Raw genomic sequence first — 26119 nt, 5'->3', positions numbered from 1 at the left:
ACATTCTTGTAGAAATGTTCCTGAATCCCATTTAGCTAAATTGCCTAAGATATTGTTACACCACTTCAATTAAAATTAATGTGTTGAAAAAGTAAATCTCAAGAAATTAAAAAAAATACAAATCATAACATGTACCTTCTCAGATCACAGTGGAATAAAAGTAGAAATCAACCCTAACAGAAACTCACATTTCTACACAAAAACGTGGAAATTAAACAACCTCCTACTAAATGATTACTTCATAAATGAAGAAATCAAGATGGAAATCAAAAAATTCTATACTCCTACACTGCTGGTGGGACTGCAAATTAGTTCAACCCCTGTGGAAAGCAATATGGAGATACCTTAAAGCGATACAAGTGAATCTACCATTTGATCCAGCAATCCCATTGCTGGGCATCTACCCAAAAGATCCAATGACACTCTACAAAAAAGACCCCTGCACTCGAATGTTTATAGCAGCACAATTCATAATTGCAAGGCTGTGGAAACAGCCCAAGTGCCCATCAATCCAAGAATGGATTAATAAAATGTGGTATATGTATATCATGGAGTACTATTCAGCTCTAAGAAACAACGGTGATATAGCACATCTTATATTTTCCTGGTTAGAGCTGGAACCCATACTATTAAGTGAAGTTTCCCAAGAATGGAAAAACAAGCACCACATATACTCACCAGCAAATTGGTATTAACTGAACAGCACCTAAGTGGTCACATAGGTACTGCAGTAATAGGGTATTGGGCAGGGGGGAGGGGGCGGGCATATACATACATAATGAGTCAGATGTGCACCATCTGGGGGATGGTCATGCTGGAGACTCAGACTTGTGGGGGGAGGGGGGGAAATGGGCATTTACTGAAACCTTAAAATCTGTGCCCCCATAATATGCCAAAATAAAAAAAATTAATGTGTTGAAAAGTTTCTTATATAATAAAGAGTACTAAGCAATTTTACTAGAAGAGTTGTTTAAAAAAAGAAAGAAACATGGGGCCTTACTTTGTTTCCCAGGCTGCAGTGCAGGGCTGTGATCATACCTCACGGAAGCCTCAAACTCCTGGGCTCAGCCAATCCTTCTGCCTCAGGCTCCCGATTAGCTTCGGATTATGGGCACCCACCACCATGTGAGTGTTTTTCCAAAGGCAATAACATGTTGTTTTCAGTTTATGATACTGAGCAATATATTCTATGGTCTATTTTTAATTGCAGTAAAATTACTTTTTGTTTTCATATATGACTTTTACTGGAGATTTTTCCCTCCTTGAATTGTAATACAGACTATAAATTTAATACATTTCTTCCTTGTGCTACTCCAGTGAAAAATATGTGGGGGGCATAAATTAGTGTGTTGTTTGGAGTTGAAATTTCGTTTAATGAAACAGCACATAAAACAATGGCAGGTACAAATTAGGTTCTGTGTAAATATAAAAATAGAATTGTCCCTGTGAGTCCTTAGTTCAGTGAAAGTACTAAGGAGATACAATATAGCAAAATGAAGTCTCTTAATACGGAACTTATGTAGGATTAGTTGTTTGGAAATCAAGTGTGTGGAGGCCTGTCAGCATGTGGACAGATATCTTAAAATATAGTTAAGGAAGGATGTAGTTCCCAAGTTTTCAACTATAGTTTGTGAGAAAAAGAGAATCTCCATTGGCAAATACCTGGAGGCCATTCTACCACTTCCTGCTGCCTGGTATTGCTATTCCCAGCCAGAGGATCTTGCAGGAAAACATGATGTTTGTGTGAATTTTACCAAGGAAACTGATACCGCGTATTTTCCCCTTAGATTTGTTCCCTGCCTAAAATGCTTAGTAAATATATTTTCATTATAGGTGATTTCTTATGTTTGCATGTGTATTTTCCTTTACCTTAATCACAGAGTAAGAATCACTGTTATTAATGTTTTATGTCTAAAAACTGCTAAAATCTTATTTCTGAAATAGGTATTGATAATGTTCTTATTTCAGCAATGAGGAAACCTAGGACATTAGTAGGCTAAAGACTCACTCAAATCTGGGCAACATAGTGAAACCTTGTCTCTACAAAAAATAAAAACACTAGCCTGTAGTCCTAGCTAATTGGGAGGCTGAGGCAGGATCACTTGAGCCCAAGAGTCAGAGGCTACAGTCAGCTCTGATCATGCTGCTGCACTACAGCCTGGGCAACAGAGTGACACTCTGTCTCTTAAAAACAAGACTCACCTAGTCACATCCCAGTGACTGAGTCAGGATTTGAATTCATGTCTGGCTGCAAAGACCAGTCTCAATTGTGATATCAAAATAACAGTGCTAGTAATTTATGTCCTTCAACTACTCAACATCTATACTTATTTGGTTAGTATCTGTTGCATTTTTAAGGGGGTTATCTTTATACATTATTGTGATTCTGATTACTTTCTGTTCCATATACACTACAATCTTTAAAATTTTTTTTTAGACAGGGTCTCACTCTGTTAGCCAGGCTGAAGTGCAGTGGCCTAATAATAGCTCACTGCCACCTTAAATGCCTCAGCTCAAGTGATCGTTTCACCTCAGCCTCCCAGGTGGCTGGGACTACAGGTGTATACCACCTTGCCTGACTCTTGTACTTTTATTTTATAGGTCAGTAGTTTCCATGAATTATGCTTAAAATAATTGGAAAAACACTCATTACCACATAATCATGCAAGAAAGACAATCCAATCTTTCAGGAGAGGTATCCAGTCCTTGACCTATTTGTGATTCTTAAATATCAGCTCATTGAAGTGCAAGGAATAATTTACCAATAGTGGCAAAGAGAATGTATATTTCCTGAACTGAGACTGTTTTGAAAATCTGTGTTCCCATTGCAATTATCAAAAACAATTACAGGTTCCTAATATGCACCAGCAAACACACCTTGGAGCATTGGTGGGAGTTCTTCCTTTTCCATCATCTCCAAAGGCAACCAGGGCTTCACATGGAGAAAGCAAAAAATGCTGAGGTCTCACACTTGGGTAGTGATGTTGGAAGTCTTTACATGTGACTCTTTGCTGTCTGTATATCTGCTTCAATAACAAGTCTCTTAATATTTTTGTCCATTTTTTAATTTGATTAATTTGGTTTTTGTAAAGTCATTCTAGAATTCTGTATGTATTACACATATCAGTTTTTTCCAGGTATATGGTAGGCAAATATTTTGTATTTGGTGGCTTTTTGTTTATCACCTTAACAAATTATTTCACATACCAAAGTTATAAATTTGATAAAATCCAGTTTATAGACTTTTTTTCTATAAGGTCTCATACTTTTGGTGCCATGTCGACTTTTGTTTTCCAGACAGTGTGTTACTCTGTCCCCTGGACTAGAGTGCAGGGCATCAGCACAGCTCACTGCAGACTGAAGCTCCTGGGGGCAGGTGATCCTCCTGCATTAGGCTCCCTAGTAGCTAGGACCACAGGTGCACGCCACCATTCCCAGCTAATTTTTCCACTTTTTTAGATACTGGGTCTCGCCCTTGCTCACGCTGCTGTCAAACTCCTGAACTCAAGCAATCATCCTGCCTCAGCCTCCTAGAGGTCTAGGATTACAGGTGTGATCCACACCTGCCCCATAGCACTTTATTAAGTCTCTTATTTACATAGGAGAAAGCTAGATAAAGGCCCTCCATATTCTCATTCTTTGTCTTATTAAGGATTCCTTAATTGTTTGTCCCGAATGATCAATAAGAACAATGCTGGGGTGTTTGTTTGTTTTTTGACCCAGTGTCTTGCTCTGTCACCCTGGCTAGAGTGCAGTGTCATCACCATAGCTCACTGCATCCTCCACCTCCTGTGCTCAAGCAATCTTCCTGCCTCAGCGTCCGGAATAGCTGCGACTACAGGCTCACACTACCACACTAGGTAATTTTTGTATTTTTTTGTAGAGGCCAGGTGTTGTTCTAGCCTAGGCTGGTCTCAAACTCCTGGCCTCTGGGAATCCTTCCACCATTTGCTTCCAAAGTGCTGAGTTTATAGGCCTGGGGGGCTCCTCCCAGGCCCCCAAACTTTGGACTGTCCCAGGTCATTGGAAATCAGTACAAGCTCTCCTCCTGGACAACCCCTCCCCCAAATAGGCTGATCTTAGGCTAAAATATTCCCAAAGTACCTGTAGGTCCCAGGGGCTCATCCATTGTCCCACACCTGGTGCCTTCTAGACTTGTTTACACTTTCATATAAAAGGAAAGCTCTTTTGTTTGTGACTCTTAGACATTTGCAGAATCTGTGGTTGACACATTCTCCCTATTGCAATTATCCTTTTAAATAAAATCTCTCCTATGTCTAAATTTATTTTTTGACAATAATGAATATTTTATTGTTCCATCTGTGTTAGGATATGTACATTCTGTCTTTTGTCCCATCTAGACTTCAGAAAATGTTAAACTTTGAAAAGACAAATATAACAAAAATTGCTCATTCTCTTTTTTATAGTATAGGGTATAATATATACACAATAGGTAAAAGTAGTTCCTAGTTAGAAAAAAAAATTAAATCCTTAGTAATTTGTGTCTCTCTTATAATATTATTACAGGGACCATATCTCAAAATTTTTCTGTGGCTGAGAAAATATCCCTGTTTTTTCCTTAAGAATAAGAATGTCCATGTTGTTTCCTTGAAATGTTTAGAAGCAGCAAAATTCCACATATGCAAAATAGATTCAAGACTTTGTGCTATACTCAGCTTCTTATCGACTGTTTTGAGTTTAACCCAAATCTCCACAATCAACACATTAATTTTTTTTGGATATTGAAGTCTAGGTTAAAAGTTCCTTCCTGGCAACATAGTTACTTAATAATATTCAATAGTACAGAAAGATCCCAAATCCTAGCGTCAACAGTGCAACTTTAAAAACATGCAGATATATCTTCTTGTATTCATCTGTGTGCCATGCCAGGACATTCTGCTCATTTCACGCCAATAAAATGTTAAATATGCTAAGTTTCCATGTGAGTATAAGCATGTTTAAATTTATTACCATTTCATGAATGAAACTTAAACAAATAATGATATTAGAGAAAAACATACTTCTCAGTACATGTTAACTCACAGATGCTGCCATAAAATTATTGCTGGTAGAAATGAAGATACTTAAAATGTAATAATCAAGTTTTCTTTTGTTCAGGGTTCTTATGAAGGAGAATAGCCTACCTGCTACATACTCTTCAAACTATTCCAAAATTATTCTCTAGGGAAAAATAAATGCAAATGCCCATGTTCTCCATACATAACAGAATATTCAGAAAGATAAAACAAAGACCTAAAATACATTACCATTTTAAAATAAAAGTAGGTTTTCAGTATACACATAAAGTCTATTTGAAATTACAGTATATTTAGAAATTACTGACATAACAATATTGTGATGTCAACAAAGACTATCTCTAAAATATTTCAGGTTAACTTATCTTCAGTGGAATAACATAATAAGTATACCAAGTGTAAGGAACAATTAACTAATATCTATTTTAAAAAGTTATTGCTTTTTTAAAAGCAACAATTGGCGACCTAACTTATTACTGGATTTAGGTTTCCATGCCTTGCACCTCAGGTGTTGTCCCTATGAAAGTCTCTGGAACTGAGCACAGGGTTGACTCCCTCCATAGTATATGGGGAATATAAACGGAAAGGATTTCCATTGTGTTCTGTTGGGCGTCAGCATGAAGTTGCACATTCTGCCCACCCAGAGATTTGCATTTCACATTCTAGCTTGTATCCCCTTCGCACTCAATTCTGGGGCTGTTTAATTAATTTGCTAACATCAATTTGAATGGAAGGAACTTCCCTGGATGCAATCACAACCCACGTGGATTCCGCCAGAGCAATCCCAGCTCTCAGTCCCCAGACCTGCTTCAGCCTCAGTGTTGAGTCCTTCAAGCCCACCAAAGCCTTGCAAAAAGAAGCGCTGAGAGCTAGGCGAGGGAAGCTCAGGCCCCGCCCACAGCCCACCAGGCCCCGCCCACAGCCCGCCAGGCCCCGCCCAGGCCTGGGTCTCCTGCGCGCGCAGCATTCCGTGGACCAGGAAGCGGATCGCGTGGAGGGAGTGTGGCGTGGCTGCGCGTGAGTTTCCTTTTATCTACGTTAAGTTTGAACCTGGGCTTCTCAGACTTCCCGGACTTCCATATCTGGGATCAGGGGGTTCGTAGAGATCTTAAATCCTCACAGCATTCCCTTCTCCCCAAGTAAATCAGGCGTCGCCCCGGGTGCGGGGTCGCCTCGGTTGGAGAAAATCACTGAGAGGCTTTTCCTGTCCCCAGTCTTTCTGCCTTCAGGCCGCGAGACGCCTCCTTTGGCGCCGTTTTCCTGCTTGAAACAGGTTCTACCTCTCCTCCCCCCTGAGCCATGTAAAGTCCTCACCCTCAGGTGGATTCAGGCCCTTCCGGTCCCCAAGCCTCGCCCTTCTGGGCCCCTGCGGGGCGGCGCCGCAGCCCAGTCCTGGGGAAGCCTTGTCCTCTCCCTGGTCCGGGGATTCTGCACACCCCCCTCATCCCCCCTTCCACCTTGGGCCGGGCCCTTCTGCCCCCCAGGACTCTTAGCAGTCACCCCTTCCTGCGATTCCGCGTTGAGGGAGGTGACCATGGTCCCTTCTGGAGACAGCCAGTGTCGTTGGTCCCAAATGACGCCCACTGGGAAATGCCGCCCTTCTTGGAGTCGGACATCTCACCGCGTTCCCCTCCCTTTGACTGTGGGCACAGGGGATCAGGAGAGACAGACTGGGAGGAAACAGAAGAACCGAGAATGGGAAGAAAAGAATGCAAAGTCGAGGATGGGTGAAGGATTTGCAAAGAGACAGTAAGAGTGAAAGAAGGATCTGGGAAAGTAGCAGGGGTAGAAAAGCGACTGGAGAAATGCAGAGAAGGGCTTGATCTCGCGAGAGATGAATTTCAGCAAAATAAGGACAGGGGCAGCCAAGGGGCAGGCACCTCAGAGAGTGGGGGGAGACAGCAGCACGGTGCTGGGACAGTAAGAGGGGCCACCTGGTGACCAGGAGAGCAGAGGGGGAACCAAGGAGGGAGGGAGTGTAGGGACCTGGGGGTGGCAGAGCCTGGGACTGAGGGATTGTGCAGGGAAGAGGCAGTTTACCAGGGAGAGCAGAGGGGGAGCAGAGACGGGGAAGAAAGAGACAGAAATACATGGAGAGTGGGGACATGAAAAGACTGGGGAGAAAGAAATAAGAGATGAAGCAAGTTTCCAGAGTGGAGCAGGACAGGCAGAAGAGAAGGAACAGAGAGAGGGAAGAAGAGGAGAAAGAGCAGAAGAGGAGAGGGTCTGAAACTCAGGGTGGAAAACACAGAAAGAAAAAAAAGAGCTAGAAGAAGAAGGTGAGATTGAGAGATAGGGGATGAATGAGGGAGGGATGCACACAGTAATGAGAAAAGTGGGGGGACACTGGGAACAGTCAAGTGGTAAGATGATTGAATATGATGATTAAGTTATGACCTGTTGATTTCACTCTATATAATTAATTTTTGTTTAAATTGTTCAGATGAGAATGAGAATTGTCAAATTCCTGTTTATAAGGTTGGTGCATTTGATATTTATGACATCAGAGGTTTGCTTCCACTTGTAATCCGTATTCAGCCAGAGGAAAGTGACTTAACTTACTCAGTTGTGGGTAATCTCTTCCCTTTTCCTGTGATGGGGTAGAGTATGGGAAGTGAAGTGGGCAAGAATGATGGGTTCCATTATCGCAGGGTGCCTTTTAAAAAAGAAATTTTTTTGATAGAGGTAGGGGTCTTGCTATGTTGTCCAAGCTGGTCTTGAACTCCTGGCTTCATGCAGTTCTTTCCCCTTAGCCTCTGAAAGTGCTGGGATTACAGGCATGAGCCTATATGGTGCCTTTCAAAAGGAACATTGAAAATGGTTTTGTGCTTTTTTTGTAACGAATTTCCTTTCTTTTCTAGTTCTTTTTCATTTTATTCATTGTTTTTTGAAGCTTGACATGATTTTTAGTTTATTCAATTTGTATTTTTCTATATATAATTACTTCTGAAATGGGGTTTGTAATATCCTATAATCAGCTTACATCATTGCTTTCAAAATTACATATTTTTTCTTTGACCACCAGAATTTAAATTTTTTAAAAAGAATTTCAAATTTATTACTCTTTAAAATAAATTGTATTCAGTTTATTTATTTAGTTTTTCTGTCTATTCTTTCATGATGACATTTTATTTTTTTAAAGACATAGGGTCTGGTTCTGTTGCTCAGGGTGGAAAGTGACATAATCATAGCTCACTGCAGCCTCCAACTTCTGCACTCACATGATGTTGCTATCTCCTAGCCTCTGAAGACTCTGAGATAATAGGTGTTAGCCACCACACCTGGCTGGTCTTTATTATATATTAGAAACATTCTTTGGGACCTAATATATAATTTTAGGTTGTTTCAATGTGTACTTCTTAAAGATACCAATGACCCATTTTTTTTTACCTTAGCATCAAAACCTAGTTGAAGTAGCTAGTCTGGTATTCAAATTTCTTCCCTCATGTTATCTGTTAAAAATAGAGAGATTTAAACTCCTAAATAGATATTCCCCTTAAGTCCCTCTGGTCCATCATGTTCTAGCAAAGGTAGAAGGAAGGGTTGGATTGACTTGGAAGCTTCTCCCAACAGAGCCCATGTATTGATGAAGAAAAAATTTGCTCACACCTGACTGTATTAAACAACCATAGCTAAGTGTTCAGAGTTGTGTATTTTTTCAGTATATTACTGTGATCTTCTGGTAGAAGAGCAATTAAATGTTTGGGATCAATGACATAGAAGTTTGACAGAGAAGTTTCTTTGCTGAGACATGTCAGTGATGGTCTGGAATTTTCTAGAGGAGGTGTGATAGAGAGAAACCCATACATTGGCCCTTCCAGGCCACCATATCAGGATCCAGGTACATGTTCTTCTGACTGAACCCAGACCTTCTCAGGATACCTTGGTGAAACTTCTCTGAGCCTCAGTGAGCCCACCTGCAACATGGAGATGAGGGACTATCCCAGAAAACCTCAGTGTGCTTGACATTGACCCCTGAAGTGATTGGCCTAATAGAGAAGTGTCTGTATGTGGCTTTTGTTTTGGGAGGGAGGAGTTCCTAGTTTTAATTAGAACTTTAAGTGGGACCCAGTCCTTCAAAAACGAAAAAACAAATTACAAACAAAGGCAGTAGAATGGAAGAAACAGGAGCTTTGACTTAGAGACAGACACACCATCTTCAGAGATCTCTCTCTGCTTTAGAGTTATCCTAGCTCCATCTAAAAAGCAGGTCAGTCCATCTGTGGCATTGAACCCTCCACTGGCTTCCCATATTCCTCAGACAACATCCAGGCTCCCCAAAGTGAAGTTTGTGTCAGAGGGTGGACCACTGTGACTATATGTCATTCCCATTCATTCATTTACATGTGGAGCCTGGCTTTTTGTCTGCAACAGGGATTAAAATGGCAAACCAACAGAAAATACTCCTGTATTTTGTTTTGGTTGTTTATACACATACACACACTCTCTCTTTCTCTCTCTCTCTCTCTCTCTCTCTGAGGCTTTTTCCCCCTTCTATTCTTTGATCTTTAAAATACCATTTCTCCACGAAATATGTATTTCTCTTTAGTAAACACCCTTCTTGTATGTTCTATTTAAGAGCTAAAAACTTGCTTGTATTCTGTCTTCAGTTCTTGGCTTCAGTTTTCTCGACTCCATCCAATCAAGCTTCCACATCCACTATTCCACTGATAGTATCTTTTTCAGAGTCACCCGTGATCTCCACATTTCTAAACCAGTATTTAATTTTCTGTCCTTTTTGCTTTTTCTCCTGTCCACAACACATTGCACAGCTGATCTCTCTGTCTCTCTCTCTCTCTCTCTCTCTCTCTCTCTCTCTCTCTCTCTCTCTCTCTCTTTCTCTCTCTCTCTCTCTCTCTTTTTCCTTGGTTTAAGGATGTCCCACGAACCTTCAGAAGTCTATTTGATTTAGTTTTCTTGTCACCTCACACTTTCCTCTTCTGGTGTGTCCTGAACTCGCCATTCTCTGAATGTGCGTGTGACCCACAGCCTAGTCCTTGAGCCTCTTCTCATCTCAGTCCACACGCACTGCCTTTCCTAGTCGTCTCTTCTCGTGGTTTAGCCCCACTGACATGTCAGCATTTCCCTTGCACACCTCTGCCCCGAACTGCAGACTCCTGCGTCCAGCTGTGTCCTCCACTCTCTGCTGGGCTAACAGGCATCTGCCCCTTCGCATGTCCAAAGGGACATTCTGAACTCCCCCAAACGTGTTCCCCTTTCGTCCCCACATACCAGGTGAGAGTGACCCTGTACTTCCCGGGGCTTGGCTGAACTGATTGGCTTGTACTTTAATATTTAAGATAATTACATTATTTGTAAAGGCTGTAGTTTGTAATATAAAGAAAAATCACACATTCACTTGATGTGGGTGAGGGTATCTGTAGTTTGCAAACTTCTCTTGAGGTGTGGGAGAGAAACGTGTGCAGACCTGGCCCTCCCTGCTCTGCTCCCCCAGGACCTCTCTGGCCTCATCTCCTGCTTGTGTCGTCCTCGCTCTGCTCCAGCCTCCCAGGCCTCTTCCCTTTTCCTGGGCACGAGGTGGCTCCTGCCTCAGGGCTTCCACGTTGGCAGTCTGTCTGCCTAGAACTCTCTGGCCTCCCTTCTGGAGGTGGAAACATCCTTCCTTGCCCAGGTCATTGTCCTGGTATCCCCTTCTCAGTGGAGGCTTCTCCAACTTCCCCCAATTTAAGATTCCAGCCACACCCTCACCCCCCACACTAGTCCATATTGCCTGTTCTGTGTGTTTCCTTTTGTTCCTTTGCCATTCACTGTCTGGATACTGGTGGCACCAAGTCCCCAAGGGGACAAGAGCAGAGGGAAGTGTGCTGGGCTTGTCCCCGAGCTCACGCCAGGCTGCACGTTAGGGTGCTAAGGCTTTGCAGATACATCCCTGTGCCCCCTTTGCAGAGATTCCCGCTCCCATAGTCACGTTGGGACCCTCCTTCAATATATTTACAGTGCCCCGCGTGGCTCCAGTGCGTATCCAGCATCGAGTGTCAAGGGTCAGTTTCTTTTATTTCTATGGGCAGAGACCAGCCTGCGGTCCATGCAGGGGTGAGGGGGCTGTGCTCTGCATCAGGTTTGGTCAGGGCCACACCTGTGCCCTGGAGGGGAGCCCAGCCCAGCCCAGCTCCCCCCTGCTGCAGCGTGAGTGTGGGCTTCCACAAGGGGGGCGAGTTCTGCACAAAGGGGTCAAAAACTTACTTGTTGGGCTTCCTGTGGGAGGTTTTTATCCTTGCATCCCTCCTGGTGCAGTGGGTCGCAGAGGACCCTCTCTCTGCAGGGTGAGGTCTGTCTTTGTGTGTGCTGTAGCACAGGAAGGGGGTGTGTGGTTTCTTATGTTTAATCCTCCTGTTTATCACATTCAGGATTGACTGCCAAAGACTCATGTTGGGTGAGGAAGAAGCCTGGAAGCGGGGCAGGAGGAAAGGAAAGGAGTCAGGAATGGCTCTGGCTCAGGTAAGGTGATGTTCTCAGTGGGTGGCTCTGTGTCTCCCTCCTTTCTGACATGCCGGGCACTGGAGTTGCTGATCTTCTGTGACTCTGCAGCGTCCTGCCTGTTGTGTTTGCTCACACTCACCCGTGCCCTCCCTCAGTCCCTTTCACCTCCACTCAGATTCCATCTCACTGTGACCCAGTGACAGGACCCTGTGGAGAGGCTCCATTGGACACGGTCCTGGGAAGGGCTTCTCACCCAGGCAGGGGTTGGAGATGGGTGTGGCCCTGTGGCGTCAGTGCTGTTGGGCAGCAGGGCCTGTTCAGGGGCCACGGCCGGATGCACTGTCAGCTCTCTGTAGACTGGGATTAGAGAAGCTGCCCTTGAGTCATGGGTAATGCGCACAGACACCTGCTGAATGCTCTAAAAAGAGAATAATCAGGAGAAATTCTTTCTGAATCATTATATTACATTTGTAGCTAAATCAGTGAGTCACTGACTCAAACTCTTAGTGACAGAGTGGAATGGAAAGTTAGACACAGACACCAATGATGGAGGATTCTTTCATTCCATCATCTGTTTTACTATAACATAGATGTCAAATGGCAGGAGCTTCATTAAACTATTCTCAGACAATCCATACCACAGATACCGTGGTGTTCCTGCAGGGACTCTTGTGCGACAGGCGTTTTAGCTAACAGTGGTTATAATTTTGCTCAGACCGAGGAATAGAACTTCTTTGCCATTAGAGAAGATGGAACTGTATTTTTGTTTTGCCAATTATTATTAAATATTCCATTTTTCTTGAAACATCCCACGGCATATATTTATTTTATAGTAAAACTCCAAACAAACATGCTGAGCTTAGGTGCTAAGGCATAGAGCACCGCCCGTCCTGTCTGGCCTTCCACCCTCCTCACGTGCTAGTGGGGAATCAGTGTTGTCAGTTTTGTGGAGAGAGCACAGGTCCTGTGGAAACGTCGGCTTCATTGTGAGATTAAAAAGCAAAGTTCTTCAGTGAATGCTTTGTTATGACATTTTAACTTCAAAAACATATATGTTTTTTGTTAGGAAACATTGACAGATAGCCTGCCCTGGAATTCTACATCCTTGTTGGAGCATTCTGCTAGTGAAGACAGGTGGATATTTTAACGTTTCCAGTGTTACAAAGCATGCCACCATGGCTGCCTCCAAACAAGCCAACTTCACTATAGATATCAGAGGATTCCTCCAGATTGGGCATTTGAAAGAGTGATTGCTGCTTCTAGGACGGTGCATTTCCTACCTTGCTACGTCTGGCAACATCCCATCTCCATCAGAGCTGCAAAGGTTTAGCTTCTCCCACCTACAACACAGGAGATTGCCCGTTTATGAAACAAAACTTGCTAGTGTGTTCCTTTTACATTTTAAAAATCTGGGCAAAATGAGAATTCCTTTTTTCTCCTACAGTTTCTGATTCCTCACGAGTCTCACAAGCTTTCATTACTTGGTGGATATGTATACATAAGTTGGATTTTGTATGTTGCTCCATTTTCTTTTCTTGTATATGAAGAGTCCGTGGTTTATTTCTTTATGTATATGACCTGTTGTCTTTCTGTAAGTTCTAGATTTTTTAGTGTGAAACAAAATCCTTCTCTGCTTCAAGGCCCCATCTTTTGTTGTATGTGTGTTTTATCTTGCTTTGGAAGACCTCACTTAGTGCATGGATACAAAATGGTATGATTCATTTAGATCTAGTAGTTTAATATTTTGTTTGTATGTCTTATTAATTTGGATTTTTTGGGTATACATTGTAGATACTTTATGATTTAAACTTTCATATAATATATATCATACATTTCTTCTCTGTAGTTCTTCAAAAGATTCTATTTTTTGGCCGGGCGCGGTGGCTCAAGCCTGTAATCCTAGCACTCTGGGAGGCCGAGGCCGGCGGATTACTCGAGGTCAGGAGTTCGAAACCAGCCTGAGCAAGAGCAAGACCCCGTCTCTACTATAAATAGAAAGAAATTAATTGGCCAACTAATATATATATATAAAATTAGCCGGGCGTGGTGGCGCATGCCTGTAGTCCCAGCTACTCGGGAGGCTGAGGCAGCAGGATTGCTTGAGCCCAGGAGTTTGAGGTTGCTGTGAGCTAGGCTGACGCCACGGCACTCACTCTAGCCTGTGCAACAAAGCGAGACTCTGTCTCAAAAAAAAAAAGATTCTATTTTTTTAATTTTTGTTCAGGATTACATTGATTCTGCTTTGAGAGAACACAGGCCTACCATTTTACTCTTTTAGTTGTATGTTTTGAAGGACAGAAATTTCCCAGTTGGAGATAGTCCCATTTGTCTATTTTTGCTGTTCTCTGCCTATGCTTTTGGTGTTATACCCAAGAAATCATTGCCAAATGTAATGTTCTGAAATTTCCTTCTGTTCCTAGTCTGTCTTTCACTGTGTCCATGTGGTGTATTACTTTGACTGAGTATCTTGTGGTGAACTACCCTTGTATTCCTTGTGTGTATCACACTTGGTTATCGTCTATAATTCTTTTAATATGCTGTGCAGTTTCTTTCCTAGCATTTTTCTGAAGACTTTTTCTTTTCTTTTTTTTTGAGACACTGTTTTTTCTGTCGCACAGGCTGGAGTAGAGTGGCACATTCATAGCTTACCATATCCTTGAATTCCTGGGCTGTAGTGATCCTCTTGCCTGATCCTCTTATGTAGCTAGGACTACAGGTATGCGCCATCACACCCAGCTAATTTTTAAAATTTTTTGTTGACATGGGGTCTTGTATATTGCCCAGGCTGTCCTCAAACTCCTGAGCTCAAGAGATCCTTCCTCCTTGGCCTCCCAAAGTGCTGGGACTACAGGCTCGAAGCACTACACTCAGCCTGTTGAGGACTTCTTCATCAGTATTCATCAGGAACATTGTATAGTTTTGTTTTCTTGTAATATGAGTGTCTGGATTGTATCAGAGTCATCATGGTGTCACAGAATGAAATTTTTTTGTGTTCCCTTTCTTCCGTTATTCATAAATGAGAAGGATTGGTGTTAATTTTTCATTAAAAGTTTGATAGAATTATGCAGTGATTATGAATTTTGCATGTAGTTCTAGACTCTTGGATGAGAGATTTTGATTACTCTCCTTACTACTTATATGCGTGTGTAGATTTTTTATTTCTTTTTGACTTAATAGGTTGTGTGTATTTCTACAGATTGATCAGTTTCTTCTAGCTTATGTAATTTGTTGGCGTATGCTTGACCACAGTTATCTTTTACACTCTTCTTACTGTGACATGCAGGTGATGCATGTGATGGTGTTCCTTAATTCCCTTAGGCTGTCTTCATTTTTCTTCCTTCTGTTTTTCTTTTTTTGCTCCTTTTTCTGTTTGCTGTTCATTTCTTCTACTTGGTCACATCAGCTTTTGAGGCCCACTAGTGTGTTTTTTGATTCAGTTATTATTGTATTTTTCAGCTCAAGAATTTTCTTCTGTTTTGTATAGTTCTAGTTCTGATGATAATCTCATTTTGTTCATATTATACATTGTTTTTCCGATGTGGTGAAGTCTGTATGTGCTCTCTTAATTCGTTGAATATCCTTGTGACTATTACTTTGATTTCTTTGCATGGTAATTCAAAAAATCTTCATTTCTTTAGTGTCAGTTTGTGGTGATTTAATTTGGTCCTATGTATGGGTTATGTTTCCTTTGTATTTTATATATGTCGTTATCTTCTGTTGGGACTTCAGCATTTCTCAAATCAGGGACTTATTTCTGGTTTTTGTTTCCCTTCATTCAGGGAGGACACTCTTCATGTAGCCTGACTAGAGGTTCTGGAGAACTGTCATTTTGAGGATGTGTCCTCTGTAGGCTTTTGGTTATCATCTAAGGATTAAAGGATTTTGCCATTGGAGCCATTTTCTACTCAGAAGCTCTCCTGTTGTCTGCCTGGTAGTCTGCAGCCTTGTTGGTGCTCTAGCAAACTGTGGTCTGGGTCTCCCCCTAGTGTCCTACCCCTGCTCCTGCAGTAATTGATTATGTCGATGGGTGTCATTTTCAGTGGCTCCCAGGCCCAGTGTGTTTTTACTTTAAGTGATTATGTTCGCCCAAGATAGAAACTTGTCTCTCCAGTAGTCCCCTGAAAATCAGAATGTTGGATGGATTTTCCCATACTTTTCCTCCCCCATAGGAAACCAGGAGTTAGGGCTTTCTTCAAAATGTTGTCATATCTAGGCACGGTAGTGCCTCAGGCAAGGTGTCTCAGGTGTTCTTGTTAGGCATCCATTAGGGTTTCCAACCTCTTAAGTGATTCCTCAACTTCTCACACAGGCAGTTGCTCTGTGTGTTGTTATCTGTGTGTGTCTCTGTGTCTGGGATTTGGGATTCCTCTCTCTTACTGATGTCACCACGTGAATACAGTTTAATAATTTCCTTACCTAAGAGTGCAGATGTCTTTTAGTTAGGTGCTGTGATGTATTTGCTAGTGGAAATGTCAAATGTACCATGTGTATGTGTCTGTTTAATGAGAGCAGCTAAGGAAAGAATATGGTTGTCAGTATATTGGTAGTAGTTTTTATACTTAAACAGCATTCTTTTTCTAGGTTGCAGTCATGTCATGTGTTAATTTGAACAATTCTAGCTCTTTACTCTCTTCCCCACTCCTTTTTTTTTTCCAATATTTTCCTCGTTATTAGTCTCTGCTCAGATATCCTGGGCAGTGGTGTTTGGCTGGAGTCCTGGCCAGCCCACTTTTCTCCATCATAATTAAAGGAGATGCATCCACTGCTTACTGGTGATCATGATATATGGTGAAGTATCTGTGCTTAACATTAGGGTTTTTTTCCCATATTTATTTTTTGGCCCGATTTTTATCTATCTAATAATTATTTCAGGTACATAGTGTTGTGATGCAGTTTTTATAAATTTACATCTGCTTTTTTTTCTCATTTTGTTAATAGACAGGGTCTCACTTTGTCACCAGGGCTAGAGTACAGAGGCATGAGCAGAGCTCACTGTAGCCTCCCAATTCTCAGCTTAAGTAATCCTCGTGCCTTATCCTCCCAAGTAGGTGGGACTGCAGGTGCGCACAACCACAGCTGGCTAATTTTTAGTTTTCTGGTAGAGGCAGGTTCTCACTATGTAGCCCAGTCTGGGCTCGACCTCTTGGCCTTAAGCCGTCCTCCCACCTTGGCCTCCCAAAGTGCTGGGATTACAGGTGTGAGCCAGCGCACTGGCCTAACCTAAATTTGTTAAAATAATGTATGATACTGAAAATTTCCATTTTTCATGTTATGAATTTATTACAGGTATAATCTATATTCATAAACTCCATTGTGCTGTTTGTTTATGCCTACACATCTAAATTTAACTGCATAAAATTGTATGTATGTTTTTGAATATATGTGTTTAATAGGCATTAGAATTCATGTTCCTACTTTTTTTATGCTGTACCATTTTTTATTTTATTTTTTAAATTATTATTTCAGAATATTATAGGGGTATAAGTATTTTGGTTACAACAGCTTGAGTCAACGTTATAAGTGTGTCCATCACTCAGAGAGTGTACATTGTAGCCATTAGGTGTGCTTTCACCCATCCCCTATCCTCCCTTTGACCTGCTTGGTTTCCTTTGAGTTTTACTTCCATATGTACACTTGAGGGCTGATCGGTTAGTTCCAATGTAACAGTGAGTACCTGTGGTGTTTGTTTTTTCATTCTTGTGCTGTTTCTCTTAGGGGAATGGTCTCCGATTCACCCAGGTTGTTACAAAGGGTATTAACTCCTCTTTTCTTCATGGCTCAGTAGTACTCCATGATATACATATACCACATTTTATTAATCCACTCATGAATTAACGTGCACTTGGGTTGATTCCACATCTTTGTGAATGTGAATTGTGCTATAATACACAGCTGAGTGCAAGTGGCTTTTTATCAAAGGACATTTTTTCCTTTGGGTAAATACCCAGTAGTGGAACTGGTGGATAAAATGGTAAGTCTATTTTTAGTTTGTTGACGTATCTTTATACTAATTTCCATAGAGGCTGGACTAGTTTGCAGTCCCACCAAGAGTGTGTAAGTGTTCCTTGCTCCGTGCGTCCACACCAGCATGTATTGTTTTGGGACTTTTTGATAAAAGCCATTCTCACTGGAGTTAGGTGATATCTCATTGTGGTTTTGATGTGCATTTCCCTGGTAATTAGAGATGCTGCGCATGTTTTCCTATGTGTATTGGCCATTAGTCTAGTGTCTATTAAAAAGCTGTGTACATGTGTTTTGCCCTCATTGTAATGGAATTATTTGATTTTTTTCTTGCTGGTTTGCTTCCAGTTTTTTGTAATTTCTAATGATTAGCCGTTTGTTAGAGGGTTAGCATGCAGATATTTTCTCCCATTCTTTAGGGTGTCTGTTTGCTCTATTGATTGTTTCCTTGACTGTGCAGAAGGTTTTTAATTTAATGAAGTCCTATTTATTAATTTTTTTCTTGTTGTGATTGCAGTTGGGGTCGTCTTCTAAATTCTTTGCCTAAGCCAATATCCAGAAGAGTTTTTCCAACATTTTCTTCTAGCATTCTTATAGTTTTATGTCTTAGTTTTAAGTCTGATATCCATCAGAAATCGATTGATATGAGTGGTAAGAGGTAAGGATCCTGTTTCAATCTTCTACATGTGGCTGTCCAATTTTCCCAGCACTAGTTATTGAATAGGAATTCTTTTCCCCATTATATTATTGTCTGCTTTGTCAAAGATCAGATAGCTATATGTGGAGGGTTTTATATGTGGGTTCTCTGTTCTATTACATTGGTCTGTGTGGAGGGTTTAATATCTGGGTTCTCTGTTCTATTACATTGGTCTGTGTCCCTATTTTGTAGCAATAGCATGCTGTTTTGGTTACTATAGCCTTGTAGTATTGCTTTAAGTCTGGTAAAGTGATGCCTCCTGATTAGTTCCTTTTGCTTAATGTTGGTTTGGCTACTGAAGCTCTTTTCCAGTTCCATAGGAAGCATAGAAGTATGTTTTCTAGATCTGCGAAAAATGACCTTGGTATATTGATGGAGATTGCATTGAATGTATACATCACTTTGGGTAGTATGGGCATTTTAACAGTGTTGATTCTGCCAATCCATGAGCATGGCATGTTTTTCCATTTGTTTCCATCCTCTGCAGTTTCCTTTCTCAGTGATTCATAGTTTTCCTGGTAGAGATGTTTCACCTCCTTTGTTTAACATGTTCCTCAGTATTTCATTTTCTTTGTTGCTATTGTGAAAGGTATTGAGTATTTTATTTGATTTTCAGCTTGATTGTTGTTGCTGATACTACCGACTTGTGTACATTGATTTTGTAACCTGAGACTTTGGTGAATTTATTTATCAATTCCTAGAGTCTGTTGGCAGACTCTGGCAGGAGGGAGCGGATTTCCACATATATCAATATTTCACAGTATCACAACGTGGATCTGTCATCCTATTCACTTCAATCAAATCTATTCTTAGAGTTCTTGCCTCATATTATATGAACATTAGAACTTTCCTAATAACCCCTTGGTGAAATGTGTTTTTCATTTTAGGGACGTTTGACATTCAGGGATGTGGCCATAGAATTCTCTCAGGAAGAGTGGAAGTGCCTGGAACCTGCTCAGAGGGCTTTATACAGGGCCGTGATGTTGGAGAACTACAGGAACCTGGTCTCCCTGGGTGAGGATAACTTTCTTTTAGAAGTCAGGATGTCCTCTTGTGTATCTTTGCATTTTCTCTTGTGAGTCTCTTGTTAGCCCCTGCATTGCTTGACTGAGATCGAAGCCCTGTTGATTCAGAAATGAAAAGCTTTATAATGTGGTGTCTGGATTTTAACTGCCCCCTTTCTTCAGATGTTATCCCCTTTGATAATATATCATTAGATGGTTCCAGAGCTTATGTGTACGTAAAACCTTGTGGCAGATGTTTAAACTATCCAATTTCGGCCGGGTGCGGTGGCTCACGCCTGGAATCCTAGCACTCTGGGAGGCTGAGGCTAGCGGATTGCTCGAGGTCAGGAGTTCGAAACCAGCCTGAGCAAGAGTGAGACCCCATCTCTACTATAAATAGAAAGAAATTAATTGGCCAACTAATATATATAGAAAAGAATTAGCCAGGCATGGTGGTGCATGCCTGTAGTCCCAGCTACTCGGGAGGCTGAGGCAGGAGGATCGCTTGAGCCTAGAAGTTTGAGGTTGCTGTGAGCTAGGCTGACGTCATGACACTCACTCTAGCCTGTGCAACAAAGCGAGACTCTGTCTCAGAAACATATAAAATAAAATAAAAAAATAAACTATCCAATTTCCCATTTTTCACTCCTGTGCTTTGATCCATTGGTTCTTCAAAGACAGCTAAATGTCTACATGTTATAATATTACCTGTTATGTTCCCTACATGTTATAATACTCCCTTCAATGGGAGGCATTCAGAGGATGGATTTCTGATATATATTTATGTATCCATCTGCAATATCCTTTCTCCTTACCTAAACATAGGGCTGGGATTCTGGAAAAGCCATGGTACCTTATATTCCTTTCTGTCTATAAGCAGGAATTTCTCATTTTGACCTGAGTATTATCTCCATGTTGGAGCAAGGAAAAGAGCCCTGGACTGTGGAGAGCCAAGTGCAAATAGCTAGAAAATCGGATGGATGGAAATGGATGAAAGGTGTGACCACAGGTAAGCGCTCAGATGGATAGAGAGAAAGCTGCTCATTAAATATTGTTTGGGAAACTCTATGCAAATATCAGGGTTCTATGGGAAAACAGAAGTTTATGTCCTGTGAGCTCTGAAAGGAAATTTTTCTTTTCCTTCACTTCTCACTCTGTTCCTCAGATATGTAACACTTTATCCTTGTACTCTCCAGTGGTGCTTCAGCTCAAACAGAAACATGGAAAGTCCTTCTCATGGTGGACAATACTGTGTTATCTGACCTCATGAACTCTTTTCTTTCAGAAGCATTGGTTTTCCCCTTGGTCTTTTTTTTGTATTTAATTCCATCTAATGCTATCTCTTCAGTCCATACTGATCAGAGCTGTGGCCTTCATAGTCCTGATGACTGGACCTCTCCATGTTCCATCCCATTTTATGTGTTCGGAAGACCCAGTCAGGAGATGGGAAACATTGTCTAGTCTTACTTTGCATCTGGGTCTCCAGACACTTCCTGGAGTTTTCTCAAGCCCTGTCTGCCTGGCGAGGTACCTCAGCCATTTTTGCCACACTTTACGGCTGTGTATGACAAGGCAGTGAGTTGGGTTCTCTGAGATTGTCACTCAGCAGAATAAAAAGTGAATAGAAAGCTGGGCGGGGTGGCTCACGCCTGTAATCCTAGCACTCTGGGAGGCCGAGGCGGGCGGATTGCTCAAGTCGGGAGTTCGAAACCAGCCTGAGCAAGACCCCGTCTCTACTATAAATAGAAAGAAATTAATTGGCCAACTAATATATATATATATATATATATATATATACAAAAAATTAGCCGGACATGGTGGTGCATGCCTATAGTCCAGGCTACTCGGGAGGCTGAGGCAGGAGGATCGCTTGAGCCCAGGAGTTGGAGGTTGCTGTGAGCTAGGCTGATGCCACGGCACTCACTCTCGCCTGGGCAACAAAAGTGAGAGTCTGTCTCAAAAAAAAAAAAAAAAAAAGTCAATAGAAACCTCTTCTCTTTGATCTCCAGTCCTACATGGATGTAGATCCTGTCTTTGAGACTCTTCGTGTGGGTTCTCTTGGCAGAACATTGAGTCCATTCTCAAGATGCCACAAAATCTGTTGCTCATGCATTGTATTTTTCTCTTTCCCATTGCTGTGACTACTCAGTGAACATAGGGAGCCTTGGCTCTGCCTGCTTTTGTATTCTCTTTGTTTGTATGATGTTCTTTCTTAACTTGGCTTTTAACATACACGATCCTGTAGAAGTCAGGATCTGCCCTCGTGTATCTTTGCAGTTTCTCTTGTGAGTCTCTTGTTAACCCCTGCATTTCTTGACTGAGATGATAGCCTGTCATGGCTGACTTGTTGTGATTATCTACCGTTAGGTTATGTATAACTTCTTGTGGAGTGTCCCATGAAGTGGGTTTAGTGTATAACATAAAATTCATGAAGGAGAACACTTTCACTAATGTGATTGAATATCATCCTGCTACATGCGAAGGTGCTGTTTAAAGCCACTGAGTAGAGCTGGCCCATGATCCTAAGATACAAATATCAAGAGAGCCTGACTGATAAGTATTTCCTATTGTTTTTCTAGCTTTTGAGGAGCATCACAAAGGTGTCACTGTGACAATGCTGATCACATATACTAATGATCATCTCCCTTGAGCCAGCAGTCAGTGATGTCATAATTTCTTCCAGGGAGAAGATTGTTTAAGGATACTGTTATTTATGTCACATTTTCATCCCCTGTATGTGTCACTATTCATTTTCAACAACAGAATCATTGTCATTTTGTCATTGGTTTATACCTATAACAGGGATGGTTTTGATACACCTTCTTTTTTTTTTATTATTATTATTATTTTTTTATTTCGGCATATTATGGGGGTACAGATTTTAAGGTTTCAATAAATGCCCATTTCCCCCCCTTCCCCCACAAGTCTGAGTCTCCATCATGACCATCCCCCAGATGGTGCACATCTCACTCATTATGTATGTATATACCCGCCCCCCTCCCCCCTCCCACCTGCCCAATATCCTATTACTGTAGTACCTATGTGACCGCTTAGGTGCTGTTCAGTTAATACCAATTTGCTGGTGAGTATATGTGGTGCTTGTTTTTCCATTCTTGGGAAACTTCACTTAATAGTATGGGTTCCAGCTCTAACCAGGAAAATATAAGATGTGCTATGTCACCATTGTTTCTTAGAGCTGAATAGTACTCCATGGTATACATATACCACATTTTATTAATCCATTCTTGGATTGATGGACACTTGGGCTGTTTCCACAGCCTTGCAATTATGAATTGTGCTGCTATAAACTTTCGAGTGCAGGTGTCTTTTTTGTAGAGTGTCATTGGATCTTTTGGGTAGATGCCTAGCAATGGGATTGCTGGATCAAATGGTAGAATCACTTGTATCACTTTAAGATATCTCCATATTGCTTTCCACAGAGGTTGAATTAGTTTGCAGTCCCACCAGCAGTGTTCCTCTCTCTCCGCAACCACGCCAGCATTTATTGTTTGGAGATTTTTTGATAAAGGCCATTCTCACTGGGGTTAAGTGGTATCTCATTGTGGTTTTGATTTGCATTTCCCTGATGATTAGAGATGTTGAGCATTTTTTCATATGTTTGTTGGCCATTCCTCTGTCTTCTTTAGAAAAGTTCCTGTTCAAGTCCTTTGCCCACTTTTTAATGGGGTTATTTGATTTTTTTCTTCCTGATTTTCGTGAGTTCTAAGTATATTCTAGTTATCAGCCCCTTATCGGATGCATTGAATGCAAAAATTTTCTCCCATTCTGTAGGTTGTCTGTTTACTTTCATGACTATTTCTTTGGCTGTGCAGAAGCTTTGTAGTTTGATCATGTCCCATTTATTTATTTTTGTTGCTTCTTTGATTGCCTTTGGGGACTTCTTCATAAACTCTTTGCCCAGGCCGATGTCTAGGAGAGTGTTTCCAACTTTTTCCTCTAGAGTTCTAATAGTTTCATATGTCAGGTTTAAGTCTGTTATCCAGCGTGAGTTGATTTTTGTGAGAGGTGAAAGGTGTGGGTCCTGTTTTAGCCTTCTACAGGTGGCTATCCAGTTTTCCCAGCACCATTTATTGAAAAGGGATTCTTTTCCCCAGCGTATGTTTTTGTCTGCTTTGTCAAAGATTAGATGGCTATATGAGGATGGTTTTATATCAGGATTCTCGCATCTGTTCCACCGGTCAATATTCCTATTTTTGTGCCAATACCATATTGATTTAATTACTACAGCTTTGTAGTATAGTTTGATATCTGGCATATTAATGCCTCCCATTTTGTTTTTGTTGCCTAGAATTGCTCTTGATATTCGGGGTCTTCTTTGGTTCCATACGAAGCGTAAAATTATTTTTTCTATATCTGTGAAGAATGCTGATGGGATTTTAATAGGTATTGCATTGAATCTGTAGATCAGTTTTGGTAGTATAGACATTTTGATGATATTGAGTCTACTGATCCACGAGCATGGTATGGATTTCCATCTGTTCACATCCTCTGCTATTTCCTTCCTCAGTGTTTCATAGTTCTCCCTGTAGAGGTCTTTTACGTCCTTGGTTAAGTATATTCCTAGGTACTTTAATTTCTTTGTTGCTATTGTGAAGGGAATTGAGTCTTTGATTTGGTTCTCAATTAGATTGTTGTTGGCGTATATGAATGCCTCTGATTTCTGTGTATTGATTTTGTATCCTGAGACTTTACTAAATTCATTGATCAGTTCCAGGAGTTTCTTGTTTGAATCTTTGGGGTTTTCTAGATACAATATCATATCATCAGCAAACAGTGAAAGTTTGATCTCTTCTGCCCCTATTTGGATACCTTTGATTCCATTTTGCTGTCTGATTGCTGTAGCCAAGACTTCCAGCACTATGTTGAACAGAAGTGGAGATAGCGGGCAGCCTTGTCTGGTTCCAGTTTTAAGTGGGAATGATTTCAGTTTTTCCCCATTCTGTATGATGTTGGCTATGGGTCTGTCACATATGGCTTGTATCATTTTTAGGTATGTCCATTCTATGCCTATTTTCTTAAGTGTTCGTATCATGAAAGGGTGTTGAATTTTGTCAAAAGCTTTTTCTGCATCTATTGAAAGAATCATGTGGTCTTTGTTTTTGCTTCTGTTTTTGTGGTGAATTGCATTTATAGATTTACGTATGTTGATCCATCCCTGCATCCCTGGGATGAAGCCCACTTGGTCGTGATGGATTATTTTTTTGATAAGCGTCTGGATTCGGTTAGCTAAGATTTTGTTGAAAATTTTTGCATCTATATTCATTAGGGATATTGGTCTGTAGTTTTCTTTTTTTGTTGCATCCTTTCCTGGTTTTGGTATCAGAGTAATATTCGCTTCATAAAAGGTGTTGGGGAGGTTTCCGGTCTTCTCGATGTTGTGGAATAGTTTCTGCAAGATATGTACTAGTTCTTCTTTGTAAGTGTGGTAAAATTCAGGTGTGAGGCCATCTGGACCGGGACTTTTCTTTTTAGGGAGATTTTTAATTGCTGTTTCTATTTCAGCTGTTGAGATTGGTCTGTTCAGGGAACCTATTTCTTCCTGGCTGAGCCTAGGGAGGCTGTGTGTTTCTAGAAATTTGTCCATTTCCTCCACATTTTCCAGTTTGTGTGCATAAAGATTTTTGTAGTATTCATAAATTGTATGTTGTATCTATTTGGGATCAGTTGTGATATCTCCTTTTTTATTCCTGATGGAGCTTATTAGAGATTTCTCTCTTCTGCTTTTCGTTAGCTTAGCCAATGGTGTGTCAATTTAGTTTATTTTTTCAAAGAACCAACTTTTTGTTTTATTAATCTCCTGAATAGCTTCCCTGTTTTCAATTTCGTTTAGTTCTGATTTGATCTTGTTGATTTCACTTCTTCTGCTGGGTTTGGGGTTGGTCTGTTCTTCTTTTTCCAGCTCTTTGAGTCGTTTCGTTAGATTGTCTATTTGTGATCTTTTTGTCTTTTGGTTATAGGCATTTATGGAGATAAACTTTCCTCTGAGAACTGCTTTAGCTATGTCCCCCCAGAGGAGTTGATAACTTGTCTCTCCATTGTCGTTTTCTTCATAGAATTTTTTTACTTCCGTGTTGATTTCTTCATTTATGAAGTAATCATTTAATAGGAGGTTGTTTAATTTCCACGTTTTTGTGTAGAAATGTGAGTTTCTGTTATGGTTGATTTCTCGTTTTATTCCACTGTGATCTCAGATGGTACATGGTACGATTTCTATTTTTTTAAATTTCTTGAGATTTACTTTGTGTCCTACGATATGGTCAATCTTAGAGAATGTCCCGTGAGCTGATGAGAAGAACGTATATTCGGTGGATTTTGGGTAGAGTGTTCTGTAAATGTCAGTCAGACCCAATTGTTCTACAGTTTTGTTTAAGTCCATTATTTCTTTATTAATTTTCTGTTTGGAGGATCTGTCTCATGCCGTCAATGGGGTGTTGAAATCTCTGGTGATTATGGAGTTGCTATTAATCCATTTGCTTAGATCCAGTAAGATTTGGTTTATGAAGCTGGGTGCACCTAAGTTGGGTGCATATATATTTAAAATTGTTATCTCTTCTTGTTGAACTGTGCCCTTCACCATTATATAATGACCCTCTTTGTCTTTCACTACTTTTGTTGATTTAAAAACTAAATCATCTGATATTAGAACTGCCACACCAGCCTTCTTTTGGCTTCTATTTGCTTGGAATATTGATCTCCACCCTTTTATTTTTAGTCTATATGCATCCTTGCAGGTTAGATGTGTTTCCTGAAGACAGCATATACTTGGCCTGTATTTTCTTATCCATTCAGCCAGCCTATGTCTCTTGAGTGGAGAGTTTAAGCCATTCACATTTATTGAGAGAACTGATAGGTAAGGTAGATTACTGTTCATTCTGTTGGGTTGGATTTTGTTGCTATGATTTCTGTCTTGAGCCATTGTAATATCTGGCCTTTAATATCTTTGGGTTTTGGTTGTTTTT

At 40.9% G+C, this 26119-nt stretch overlaps 1 protein-coding gene across 1 annotated transcript in view; it reads left to right on the top strand.

Moving 5' to 3' along the window:
- Positions 1-5996: 5996 nt before the first annotated feature.
- The window catches only part of LOC105874734 (uncharacterized), a 34774-nt gene continuing 14651 nt past the window's right edge, over positions 5997-26119 (top strand). The window contains exons 1-4 of the mRNA XM_012770859.2: positions 5997-6053; positions 11405-11495; positions 19023-19149; positions 20020-20148. Of these exons, the coding sequence (XP_012626313.1) occupies positions 11424-11495; positions 19023-19149; positions 20020-20148 (328 nt within the window). The 5' untranslated portion in view covers positions 5997-6053; positions 11405-11423. The remainder of the gene's footprint in view (positions 6054-11404; positions 11496-19022; positions 19150-20019; positions 20149-26119) is intronic.

Source organism: Microcebus murinus, chromosome 32 (genome assembly GCF_040939455.1).
Source record: "Microcebus murinus isolate Inina chromosome 32, M.murinus_Inina_mat1.0, whole genome shotgun sequence".
Classification (NCBI taxonomy): domain Eukaryota; kingdom Metazoa; phylum Chordata; class Mammalia; order Primates; family Cheirogaleidae; genus Microcebus; species Microcebus murinus.
Note: the sequence above shows the minus strand (reverse complement) of the source record. Positions and strands in the feature narration are given on the sequence as shown.